The 14,411-nt window shown below is 22.1% G+C and overlaps 2 protein-coding genes across 2 annotated transcripts in view; one reads left to right on the plus strand and one right to left on the minus strand.

Moving 5' to 3' along the window:
• Positions 1-1,036: 1,036 nt before the first annotated feature.
• Positions 1,037-6,798, minus strand: LOC122504568 (uncharacterized protein KIAA2013 homolog). The gene is made up of 7 exons (XM_043615725.1): positions 6,299-6,798; positions 5,721-6,192; positions 3,897-4,134; positions 3,492-3,730; positions 2,406-2,633; positions 1,786-2,060; positions 1,037-1,303 (listed from the first exon to the last, which is right to left on the minus strand). Exons 1-7 carry the CDS (start codon positions 6,477-6,479, stop codon positions 1,116-1,118), a joined length of 1,821 nt encoding a protein of 606 aa, XP_043471660.1. The 5' UTR covers positions 6,480-6,798; the 3' UTR covers positions 1,037-1,115.
• A 105-nt stretch (positions 6,799-6,903) lies between these two features.
• The window catches only part of LOC122504569 (serine-rich adhesin for platelets-like), a 120,560-nt gene continuing 113,052 nt past the window's right edge, over positions 6,904-14,411 (plus strand). Inside the window, exon 1 of the mRNA XM_043615727.1 lies at positions 6,904-7,134. Coding sequence (XP_043471662.1) covers positions 7,131-7,134 — 4 coding nt within the window. The 5' untranslated portion in view covers positions 6,904-7,130. The remainder of the gene's footprint in view (positions 7,135-14,411) is intronic.

Below are 14,411 nucleotides of genomic sequence, written 5' to 3' on the forward strand. Positions count from 1 at the left end.
ATTCAATTATCAATTATTTTTAAAAATTCATGCTATAATGCTTTTAATATTCAATTATTATCTAAAATTTTAACTATAATATTCATTTTCAAATCAATTTTTATTGGAAAATTCTACAAGAATTCAATTATTTAAATACAAAAATAAATAATTTATTGAATAAATAAATGTTTTTCGAAACTAAATTATCAGAAAGAATTTTATCAATAAATTTGAATTTTTTCGAGAAATTTTAATAAAATTTTCAAGAATAATTAAATTATTCGAGGAATTCAATTACAATTGTATTAAAAATAATTGAAATTCTATGATGAATTTTATTATTCATGAAAATAATTTAATTTTTGTAAAAAATGTTATTATTTATGAAAATAATTGAATTATTGCAAAGTTTGCTTAGAATTTTATCAAAAATTTTTTTTTTAAATAATTGAATTCTTTTGAAAAATTTTATTAAAACTGCAGATATTGGAAATCATTGAATTGAGAAAATTTTTTTGAAAATAATTGAAATTTGCAAAGAATTTTATTAAAATTTTTGATCATAATTGAATTTCTGCAATCATTTGTAACTTCTCCAAAATTCAATTTTTTTCAGTTACTTAAATAAAAATCCCTGTCTTTTCCCTGACCTGTGGCAACCCTGATAAATATATAATTTTCCATTTCTCCAAAAAATAAAAATTGGAAAAATTTCTTAAAATATTTTTTATAAAATAATTTTTTTATTTTTTGAAGTAATGAAAACTAATAATAAGAGTAAAAATAATGTAAAGTTTAATAATAAAATATATTAAAAATATTTTTCATTTATCAAAAGACAATTCTACTTTGTAAATTACGAAATAATGAAAAATTTGAAAGTGATTTTTTTTCTATAATTACTAAATTTCCTTTGAATTATTTTCGAATTTGTATTTGAATGTAGTTTGTTATCATATTTAAATATGTTAATATTTTTTTCTTTCTATAATAAATGTCGAGGAAAAGAAATCTAACTTCTAGATCGCTAGTTCATCTAAATAGTTAATCACAATTGGTTCTCCATTTTTTTTCTTTTCGTAAAAATATATATGTACATCTTAGTGAAATGAATATTTACATAGTTTACTGAATTATGGTTTATTATAGCGGACTTTTTGTCGATCTTGATGTCCCCGATATTCAGTGATCATTAACTTACAGAGAAAGAGATGAAAGACGACTATTAAAAAGCCTATAGTTACCCAAAAGAATGTTGGTAAACCTCCAAGTTGATGTCCGTGCTTGTGTAACGCAATTACGTGATGATCATGAGCTGGTGCTAAATTAGAGAAAATATTTTTACAATTAACAAATTAATTCTCTTTTGAATACTAATTTACTTTTTAAAACTAATTTAATTTTTAATACTAAATTAACAAACTACACTAATTCACTAAATTTAATAAAAACTTTAATAAAAATTTATTAAAAATTTAATAACTAATTATTTAATTATATTTATAGATAGTAAATTCCTTTTCAAAAATTCAATTATTTTTAATACAATTTTAATAACATTTCATGAAAGAATTCAAATTTAAAAAAAAATTTTATAATATTTTTCGAAAAAATTCAATTATTCAATTATTCAAAAATTGAAGTTAATATTTAAAAATAAAAAATGTTTTAATTTGCATAATAACAAATTTAATATAATTTGCTTCTAAATTTGTAATATTTGCTACTTAATTAGTAACATTTGCTACTTAATTAATATAAACTTGATGTTTTATTCGAGAATAATTAAAAATTGTTCCTTACCTTCATCAATAGTGTGAACATGCAGAGTCTTTCGGAGATCGAGAATATGTTGATAATCTGATGTAATATAAAGAACAGATGTAAACGGTTGCGTTAATTTAACTGGAAAATTCGTGTAGGTTTGACTAAGGGAAATTGGATCATCTAAACAACCAGCGTCGCACGCGTAAAAACCGCTATCACCGCGATCTATTGTCACTCCCAAAATTGCTCGATTATCTTCATTGACAGACACCGATATATTCAAATGTGTAATGTTTCCATAACTTATTCTCCTGAAAATTAAATTTTCCAATTATAACCAAAAGAACAATGGGAAATTTTAAAATTACATAAAACGTAATTATCGTAAACCAAAATAAATTTAATGTTAATAATTTTAATTTATGTAATATTAAACTTTGAAAATTCTAATTTTGCTTCTATTTATAAAATTTCAGATTTACTTTTAACGAGGGTTGTAATCAAAGAACATTTTTTAAGATATAATCAGTTCTTTGATCGGGACCTTCAATTATGGAGATTTTTTTAAAAATAAAATTAAAAATAAAATAAAATAAATAATATAATAAAATTAAATAAAATTAAAAATTTATAAATAAAATTATTCATTTATATACCTGAATAAATAGTCGCGGTGAAGATATTGAGGTTCCATATTGAATTCCAAATGTTGATTGGTAAATCGTAAGCTGCCTAAACTAAGGACGATTGCTTGTTGAACGGCGGAGGGACTTCCGGTTGTAAGACGATGACAACCTTGTTTTTCTAATGTTATTAGCCATGCTTGAACAACATCGTTTACCTGGTCGATCGAAGAAGTGTCTTCCCACAATTTCGGCGCATTTCTAATTGATTAAAAAATTGTTAGAGTAAAAATTGCTTATAATGATTTAAAACAAATGTAAAATAAACTTAAATTTCTGCTTACTTAAAAATTAATTCAATCACGCAACAATAATTTGACAATTAACTTTAAATGTCAAATTGAATTGAATAATTGAAGATTTTATTTAAATTTTAAAACTAAAAAATTATTTCTAAAATGAATTTGAAATTACCAAAGTTCTGATCCACAAGTTTTAAACGTTCAAATGAAGGAAATATTTCCTATTGAAAATATTTCCATAAATTATAGGAAGGCTTTTTAAAGTAATTGAATTTCTTTGATGAGTTTTAATAAAATTTTTAAGAATAATTACATCTTTCGAGAAATTCCACTAAAATTTGTATTAAAAATAATTTAAATTCTGCGACGAGTTTTATTATTTATGAAAATAATTGTAAACCTATAAAGTTTTTTATTATTTATGAAAATAATTGAATCTCTGTAAAAAAATTTGGATTATTTATGAAAATAATTGAATTATTGCGAAGAAATTTATAAAGAATTTGTAAATAATAGAATTCCTGTGAAACTTTTATTATTTAACTAATTTATAAAAAATTGAATGTTTACAAAATTTCAAATTAGAACTGAACCTTTTGAAGTTTATCTATTTATGAAAGTTGTAAACGCAACTCTTTTAAAATTGAATTAATTTTGAAATATTTAAGAAAAACTAAATTTCAAGAATAAGCACAATAACTTTAGAAAACTTGTGGATTTATTTCCATTTTCACTTTCATTTTTTTGAATGAATTTTAAAATAAGTATTTTAAAAGGTTATTTTTTAATTCGACATTTGAAGAAAATTTAAACTTACAATGTGTGATGACCTTTGTAACAACCTTCACTATTTGACACTACTTTCTCGACATCTGGAATACTTCTTGGCACTTGCGACAAGACATAGTACAATGTGGAATTAATTTTATGACCATTGATTGCGCCCTTTGCTTTTGATTCACTTATTCTGAAGCCAGTGTACCAGTAACTTTGCCAGTGATTAGTGTGTTCGGTCTTCAATCCACGTGCTTGTCGTATTAAAGCTTTTTTCATTGCCTGCATTTAAAAATTGTATATTAGGCCTTTTTATTATACACTAAAGTTAAATAATTTTATAAGAAATTTGAAAAAAGCACTGAAAATTCAATTCTTCGAATAATAGAATTTAAAAAATAAATAAAGCATAAAATAATAAATAGGTAATAAATAAATGAAATTTTACTTCTATCGCCTTTTTCTGAATTATGTCACGTTCAACGTGATATTGTTCTGGATTTACAGCTTCACTGAACTTAATACTAGTGAGATATTCAAAACTCGAAGAACCCCTCGCTTTCACTTGAATAACCTTCGGCGGTGTTTTATAAACAATTGATATAGCAATAATTTTATTTGTCTCGGGTAATGACACATGTCCCGAAATCAAATTGAATTCAAAAATTGTTCCATCCAAGATAATTCTGTAAAAATAAAACAAATTAGAATATATATTTTTCATTCGAATATTTTTTTTATCAAAAAAGGGGAATTTTTTTCCTCAAAAAGGTAACAAAAATTTATTTGTTTATACAACTTGCATATAATAATTCAAATCTTTTATTCTGATTCACTCTAAAAATAATTAGATACTCAAAATAATGTTCTTCTTTAAATCAATTATTTTTAATAATTTTAAAAAAAAACTTTTTGAGAATTTTCAAATGTATTTGCTTACAATTCAATTTTACAAAAATTTCCACTATTCAGAAATTATTCTTTCCAAGAATTTAAAAAAAATATTTTAAATTAATTGCATTTTTTCGAGGAATACCTACATTTAAAATTGTACTAAAAATAATTGAAATCCTAGGATGAGTTTTATTATTTATGAAAATAATTGAATTCTTGCAACGAATTTTATTAAAAATTTTAAAAATAATTGAAATCCCGAGAAGAATTTTATTATTTATAATAATAATTGAATTCTTGTGAAGAATTATTCATTTTTTAAAAATAATTCAATTTTTGCAAATAATTTTATAAAAATCTTTTTAAATAATTGATTTTTTTCGAAAAATTTTATGAAAATTGTTTTTTAAAGAATTGAATTTAGGAAAATTTTTGCAAATAATTGAAATTTTGCCAAGAATTTTATTAAAATTTTTGAAAATAATTGAATTTCGAAGAATTTTATTATTTATAAAGAAAATTGAAATTTTTATGATAATTTCTTTATATTTTTGAATATAATTGAATTTCTGAGAAGAATTTTATTATTTTTGAAAATAATTGAATTTTTGCAATTATTGGAAACTTCTCCAAAATTCAAACTTTTTTTAGTGTTTTTAACTAAAATTCCTCGATAAATTAATTATTTTTAATAATTAATAAAATATATATTATAAAAAATTTAACTAATTTCAGAATTCATTCAAAATTGAAATTTTATCAAATTTAAAATTCAAATCTTTTAAAGTTCATCTATTTATGAAAATTGTAAACGAAACTGTTTTAAAATTCAATTAATTTTGAAATGTATAAATAAAATACTTGAATAATTTCAAAGTTATAATTTTATGATAGTTCTTCAAGAATTAAGTTATTTAAAAAGAAATTATTGTCAGAAATGGAAAAAATTGAAGGTTTTTTAATAGAATTTTTGTTTTTCTTTAGAAAAAACAATTAATAATAATATTTGAATTATTTGAATGTTAATTAATTATTTTTCTAGAGGTCTGCATTCTGTTTAATGAACCACCTTATAATTTATAAAATTCTTTACGATATCTATATTATTTAAATCATTAAAATAAAAAAACATATTTATATTATGTTGTGGTGTTAATAATCTAAATCATAAATAAAACGCACTGAATTCTATAACATTGAGTCTAAATTTTATGATTACACTTTGAAAAAGATTTAAAAAAAAACTTTATTTTTTATTAGAAAAAATGTGAAAAAGGGGACAAATCAGCAAAAAAGGGGAAAAAGGTGACAAATCGTCAAACAAAATTGAAAAAAGGGGACAAAAGGGTACCAACTGTGGTGCCTGATTAATACTCACTTAATAGGTTCAATCTGAGTATCAGGCCAGTGTGTTGATGTTTGAGATTTTAGAAAAACTTCCTGTGACAATGCTGAGGGATTAACAACTTTGACATCCTGAACGAGGATACCATCGAAACTTCTATGAGCATAGTATTGGGAGACTATATAATAACCATCTCTAAGGCACTGATATTTATAAACGATACCCGAGGTATAATGTGTGACAGTAGCTTCTCGATAAGAGCTACTTTCTGGTAAAATAGCAGTTATTAATGGTTGCCAATAAACAGGTAAAGATAACGTTCTTTTGTGCTTTATGTAAAACCATGCCTCCGGCAGAATGGGAACACCAATAAAACCATTTCCAATATAAGGTAAATAATGATGATCCGTTTCTTTCGGAGGATCGTGAAGAACATTTGCATTGTAATCCATAATATCGACATGAAAGCCAGCTAGTCTTTCGTTCATACAATGATCTTCAAAAGCTGAAAGAAATTCATTTTTCTTTTGAGGTTATGTTTATAAATTTAAAATAAATATATGTTTAAAATAAATAAAATAAATTTAAGAATAAATTTTGTTTACATTTACCTTCAATGGGTTTGCCATTACTTGAAAAAAGCCATTGAGCAAAAGGTGGTCCAAGATAGAGGAGAATTGCTCCAAAAATAATTAAGAGCACTAAAATTTTTCGATACGAGTAATTGCCGTCGAGTAATCGGCGAATTCGTTTTCCAAACTCGTAAATATCAAACATTCCTCCTGGCCTCATTTTTCTATTGTTCTGTATAATTATTTTTTATCAATAAAAGATAATGTTTTAATTAGAAGAAAGTATATGTTTATATGCATATGTCATGGGACATAACCTCTCTTCGTCAATGTATTTTGTTAGAGGTGTCTATTAATCGATAAAGACAACGTTTACACATTATACTACCTCATTACATTCATGACTGTAATTGATAGTTTTTCATTTTTTACTTCATTATTGTTAATGAGGAAAATATTTTTCTGAATTTAACATATTTTTACACGTAAACAAACCCGGCCCTCTTGGATATTTATCGAATACGTCACTATCGAATGTTGTATCGAACTGAAGTTGTCAACGAGTGAGGTAATCGATTTAAAGGTATCGATTCTCGACAATTTCAGATTGTTCATTGTTGTTCTTCAAAATTTGCATCGTTGTTTTTACATGAAATCCATGAAATAAAAGTGAATAAATTAAAAAAAAGCAAGAGTACATTAAGTAAAAGTTTAATAACAATATAAATAGAAATGTTTATAAGTAAAGGCAGTGTCAGTGAGGATTATTTCAATGATAGCAAGAGATGTCGCCAAATGTTTAATCTGCGAACACGGATAAAGAGGTTAACTATAATAATTTCCTAACGGCAGATTTCTTGTTTAATCTACTATGGGTAAGTTTCAATAATATTTCTTTTATATTATAAGAAGATATTTAAAGAATAGTTAAGATATTAGTTTAAGAATTTTATTCGGCTTAGTTCTGTAGAGAACTAGAAAAATATACCAAAACTTGCAGCAATGTCAATAATTATATTACCCTCAATATTTTAATATTTCAGAGATATATTAACATTTAGGGATGATTGCAATATTTCTACAATTTAAAGTGCAATATAAAGTCATATAAACATTTTAAGAATTAAATGAAAGGATTTTCCGAATTTTCCTTCGATTTTAGGTTAGTGGGAATTCCCGAAAACGGCCAAAAATTGGTACCCCTGATTATTGAACTCCCAAAAATTAATATATTGCTATTATTTAAATTTTCTAAATTTATTTATTGTTTTTACAGCATTTTTTTATTACTTTTCTAGTTTTACTAACATTAAATTATTCATATATTATATTAATCGTAATTTTGTTCGTTTAAATTGATCAAAAGCTTTATTGATAATAAACAATTTTTACTAATAATTTCCAATTATAAAATAATGAATGAGATTATGACATATAAAAAATGATTAGGTACACCAAGAACAAAATATTAAAGAAAATAATATTAAATTAATTAATGGACTTCATTTATATTAATATTAATAACCACTAAAAATTATTATTTAATTATTTAATTTTTTATTTAATTAATTAAATAATAATTGAAAATTTTAAAAGCAATTGAATTTTATGAAGAAGAATTTCAATAAAATTTGATTAAAAATAATTTAATTCCTGCAGAGAATTTTAGTATTTAAATAAAAATAATTTAATTGTTTCGAAGAATTTATTAAAATTTAGGAAATAATTGAAATTTATGGAAATATTTTTAAATATTTGAATACATCCGAGGAATTCGATTAAAATTGTTTTGAAAATAATTGAATTCCTGCAAAGAATTTTACTATTTATAAAATTAATTGAATTCTTGCGAAGAATTTTACTATTTATAAAAATAATTGAAATGTTTCGAAGAATCTATTAAAATTTCAAGAAGCAATTAAATTGTTATGAAGAATTTTATAGAAATATTTGATAATAATGACATTTTTTCGAGAAATTCAATTAAAGTTGTTTCGAAAATAATTTAATTTCTTTAAGGAATTTTATTACAATTAAGAATATTGAAAATAATTGAATTCATCACAAGAATTTTATTATTTTTTGAAAATAATATTGAATTCTTTCAATTTTTTTAACGAATATATTTAAAAATTGCATTGAAAGTAATTTGATTTTCCTATAGAATTTTTTAAAAATATTTTGAAAATAATTGAATTATTTTTAGAGAATTTTAAATTCTTGTTGAAATTTAATTTTATGGAAATTTTTGAAAATAATTAAATTCTTTCGTGTAATTTTATTTAAATTGGATTAAAAATTATTTAATTCCTGCAAAGAATTTCAGTATTTAAATAAAAATAATTAAAATTTTTTGGAAATATTTAAAAATATTTGAATTCATCCAAGGAATTCAATTAAAATTTCTGCAAAGATTTTTACTATTTATGAAAATACTATTGAATTATTGCGAATAATTTTACTGTTTATAAAAATAATTGAATTTTTTTTAAAGGATTTATTAAAATTTTATAAAAAAAATTGAATTTTTTCGAAATGTGTTAAAAAATTTTTTTAAAAAATTAAATTCTTCCGAGGAATTCAATTAAAATTATTTTGAAAATCATTGAATTTTTGTAAAGATTTTACTATTTAAAAAAATAATTGAATATTGTTTAGAAGGCTTTATTAAAATTTTTAAAAATAATTGAATTCTTTATTCTTTATTCAAAAAATTTATATTTGAAAATAAAAAATTTTGTAATTTTAATAATAATAATAAATATTAAATATAAAAAGTATATAATATACTTTTTATACGATTAAAAATAGTGCAAATTGTTCTTTGACACAATCTATGATGATTCACATGACAAGATTTAGAAGAGAGTAATTTTCTACTGTAACTCTAGAAATACCAACTTAATTACAAAAAGACATATCCAGTTTTGGTTACATATTTAATTATCGCATTTTTTGTTCAGAGAAATAACTTAAGCGATTTAATACAATTCTCACTTTTTATTATAAGGATATTAAACATTTTTTAACAAATTTTTATCAAAACGTTTAATTAAAAAATCTTCATTGAAATTTTTTTTTACAAAAGTCTTCATTGGAAAATTAATTTCCAAATGTTTACTGAAAAATTTGTTAATAAATATTTATTGACAACTTCGTTTACAAATGTTTCTTGAAAAATTCTGATATTTTTATCAGAAAGTTTAATTAAAAAATCTTTATTGAAAAATTTATTTACAAGTGTTCATTGAAAGATTCGTTATTCTAAATGTTTATTAAAAAATTTATTGGCAGATTTTCATATCAAAAAATTTGTTCACAAATATTTATTGAAAACTTTGTTTACAAATGTTTATAATAAAAAATTCGTTTTACAAATATTTATTGGAAAATTTCTTTACAAATGATTATTAAAAAATTCGTTTTGCAAATGTTTATTTAAAAATTTGTTTACAAATGATTATTAAAAAATTTGTTTACCTATTTTCATTAAATAATTGATTTAAAAATTTTTATTGAAAAACTTATTTAAAAAATTCGTTCAGGTAAACAGTTTCATTCCAAATATACATTTGAATAATTTATAGACAAAATTTTGTTAAAAATCTATCAATAATTTACACAATTTTTAAATTTTTATAAAAAAATCGAAATCTATACCTAATATTAAATAAATATACTTAATTTTTTCAAACAATGTAATTAAAAATACTATCCTTGAGGACAAGTGCATTAATAATAATAATAATAATAATACCTATATAATAAAAAGTTTATCATAAAACTTGTTTTTCTCATTACACTATAATTTATAAAAAAAAGATACAAACAACAAAATTCCTTTTCTCCGGAATTTTTGTACAAAAAATTTTTTATAAGCATAAATTAAAAAATAGTTATTGTCACATAAATTTGATATTTTCATTCTTATAAATATATATTGTCTTAAGAAAATTTCCATTTTTCTTTCTTTTTGGTAAACAAACGTTGCAATATTTATCACCTTTTTTAATTTTGTAAACCCGGAAAACTATTTTTTTATCTTTAACAAAATTTTTTTTTCTAATTGTATTAATTTTACAAATATCAATTTATTGAATCATCATATTTCTTCAATGAAATAATTGCATTAATAATAATTAATACAAATTTTAGTAATTTACAAATTTTAATATAAATATTTTTATACAAATTTTTATACAAATATTTTAATACAAATTTTTTTAATACAAATTTTAGTAAATTTACAAATTTTTTAGTAATCGAAAGAAAAATACGTTGATCTGCAATAAGAAATAAATGAAACAAGACAAGAATACCAAATAATAAAGTTATAAAATTAAAAAAAATAAAAAATAAATAAAAACATAATAATAATAAACTAATAGTAAAAGTATAAAATAAAAAAAAATAGTAAAATAGTAAAGAAAATAGGATAATAAATAAGAAATGAATTATTTTACTGCTCCATTTTTCACATTCGAAATATGAATATTTTTAAAAATCTTTCAGCACTATTTTTTATAGAATTTATATTTGTTCAGGACAAAATTTCGCGTTGAACTGCATTGATTTGATTAATGACTGTTGAATTAACAACAAAATGTTATGATTACAAATACAATGGGAATATTTCACAAAAATAATTTGCATTCGTAACTTTCTCCTCCTGCGTTAACCTTGCACAGATAAATATCTTGATAAATATCGACCTTCCTACCCTCTCAATTATAGACTTACATCAATGTCATAATGTATGTAATATATTAAATTTCTATTATAGTTCATGATATGATTGATTTAATAACGACTTTAATACAAAATGTTGAATCATATATTCTTGAAATACTTATGTTTGGTTTTATTGAACTTCAAATATTTTTCAAGAGTCAACATTTGTCTGATTTGTCTTTAATAGTCTTTAAAAAAAATTAATTATCACACTTTTCTTGAAAGTATCAAATCGATACTAAAGTGCATCAATTTGATACAAAAATTTAGATCAATTTTTTACTTTGTTCCACATTTTGGTCTCTCAAATTATTGTAGTGTAGTAGTAGTTATAATTTATAATTATAATCAACGGTTGTTAGAGTCAATGATAGCTACAGTTCATTGTAGTTATCAATGGCAATTATAATTAATGGTAGTTAATTTTTCCATTATTTGCAATCTTAGAATATCACTTAAAGGAATTAAAAATCCCCGAATAAAGGTCAACGAAACTTTCGCTTTAAAAAATAGTCCTCCAGGCGAAATAATATTAACTGCGCGATTGTGAGTAAAAGCAATGACGATACAGTCATCGTCATAGATAACATACATATAAAGATATATGGATAAGAAAACTTAGAAACTATTTTTTTCTGTAATTACTCCTAACATGAAAAAGTCTAATGATTTCTTTTTCTACAATGGTGATTATGATTTTTTCCTGGTACCATTTTCGTTTTTGTGGAAAAAAAAAATTCTGCTATAGGAAAAGAAACTTAACAATATTGTTTTAAAACCGATGTATATACAAAGTATTATAGGTGAAAGTACATGTATTATATTATTGACTCTTCAGAAAATTTTCTGGTAATGGACTTTTTTAAATGAGGAGAGAAAAAGATTCATCATCTAATTCCTTTTGCTAAATAATGAATGATATTTGCAAAAATGAGAAAAAGATATTAACTGATTTTTATGATGGGAGAGTAAAATTGTGTATTCTTTGTTTGGAATAATATTTATTGCATTGTTTCAATTAGAAGCTACTTAGTTTTTATTGGAAAATATTTTAAAAGGCGTTGAAGTAAAATTTAATACAGTTACACTATTAAATTATCACATTTTATCAGAACTATCATTATTGATATTATATTATTATTATATTAATTATTTATTACTATTTTTATATTATTATTATTGTTTTTTATATTATTTTCAAATTATTAATTATTAACAGAAATTTTTATTATTATACCTAATTGTAGCCTATCTAACAGTTACATGTTCATAGTTTTTCTAAGGATATCAAATTGAGACAAAAAACGAATCAAAACGTTGCTTCGCAACACTTTTGATTCGTTTTTTGTCTCAATTTGATATCCTTAGAAAAACTGTGCTGTTAAAGATATTTTAAAGAAGTTTTAAAATAATTGTTGCAAAAAGAATGGTTTTTTTTCTATAGTTATGAAGACAATGGCGATTAGGAATGAAAAATATCAATTGGTATATGATCAATGAATGATTTTAAAAGCAAACGTCATAATTCGCACAATATTCTTATTTTCGTTGAACTCTCGGGATTACAATTATAATTATTATATTGTGACAACCCAGTTTACCTTTGAGACACATGGATACGGAGAAAAAAATAATATTGCATTATTTTAAACAGACGTATTCGCTCTGAAATATCGGTGACATGATGTATGACATTTATCATGTCAGCCTTATACCAGAAAACAATGACATCAAATTTTAATAATGTCGATCGAAATATAACACAGGCCAACAAAATTTTGTTGCCCAACCAATGGAAGCCAATTCTTATAGGATTTTGTCCGTAGAAGCCGAATTTGACCTTGAAAATATTGGATTGGCTCTAGTTTTCAAACAATTTACGTTTCAATACGCAAAATACGCATTTTTGGCATTTTTTGAATGAATGTAAAACCAAATACCGAAACAGTAAATCTGTCTGCATAGGGCCAAATTACAGCTTAAATACTGCTCTTTAATATCCAAAAACAAAAAATTTAATTTATATACACTTTAACCTTTAATGTCCAATGGAACATACGCTGTTTCATAAACGTATTGAAAATAACATTACTTTTGACCAGGTAAGACAATTTAAGTAAAAATTTGTCTCTCTGGGGGTATTTGTAGTCGCTGCTTAGAAATCCGTATTCAGATTTTAATATTCAAAATGTCGGATTTAATATGGCGAATTTTTTTTTTATTTGGCATTTTTATCATAAAGGTGTAAACTATTTTTAAAAATTAGTCCGAAATTTTTAATTTTTATATTTCATAGCAGATTTATAAGCAGCGACCACAAAAACCTTCAGAGAGACTAATTTTTACTTAAATTGCCTTACCTGGTCAAAAGTAATGTTATTTTCAATACGTTTATGGAACAGCGTATGTCCCATTGGACATTAAAGGTTAAATTGTAAATAAATTAAATTTTTTGTTTTTGGATATTAAAGAGCAGTATTTAAGCTTTAATTTGGTCCTATGCGGACAAATTTACTGTTTCAGTATTTGGTTTTACATTCATTCAAAAAATGCCAAAAATGCGTATTTTGCGTATTGAAACGTAAGTTGCTTAAAAACTAGAGCCAATCCAATATTTTCAAGGTCAAATTTGGATTCTACGGACAAAATCCTATAAGAATCGGCAATAACATTTTAGGCAACATGCAATTGATGAAATTTTGTCGGCCTGTGTAATCTTAATAAAATTAAATTAACATATTTTTCCCACTCGTAAAGTACTCATTTGTTTTTTTTATTTTTAGATCTTTTACACAATTTTTTTTCATACAATATTTATGATATAAATTTTATTCATCAAAAAAATTATTAATTAATATATATATAAATATAATATTTAATATTATATTAAATATAACAATGTTATATTTATTTGTTGTCCAACGTAACAGACTTAAAAAAAAATATTAAATTTAATTTTAAATTCTTTCTATTTCTAACAATAATTAAACAAAATATAATTTTAATTAAATGCGTCGAAAAATTTTGAAAGAGAAAAAATTTCACATCCTATAAAATAGTGAAAAATAAATCAATTTATAATTTTTTTTTGCAATAATATTATCATATCACAAAACAAATTTAAATTGGTAAAAATTTGAACTAATTAGAACAAAAGTGATACGAAATTTATAAAAATTAATTTTTAAATAATAAATAAAGTAAATAAAAATAAATAAAACTATTTTTTCTTAGAAAATAAATTTTAAAAAAAACCGTATTTTGCATTAATATCAATTCGTTTTTTTACAATTAATCATAAACAACTATTTCTATATTTTATAATGTTAAATTAATATTACTAATATTATTATAGACTGAATTTTAAAAAATTTCAAATTGAAGTTTTAGAAAAGTTGAATTTTAAAAGATTTTAAAAATT

This window comes from Leptopilina heterotoma, unplaced genomic scaffold (assembly GCF_015476425.1).
Source record: "Leptopilina heterotoma isolate Lh14 unplaced genomic scaffold, ASM1547642v1 Lhet_305, whole genome shotgun sequence".
Lineage (NCBI taxonomy): Eukaryota > Metazoa > Arthropoda > Insecta > Hymenoptera > Figitidae > Leptopilina > Leptopilina heterotoma.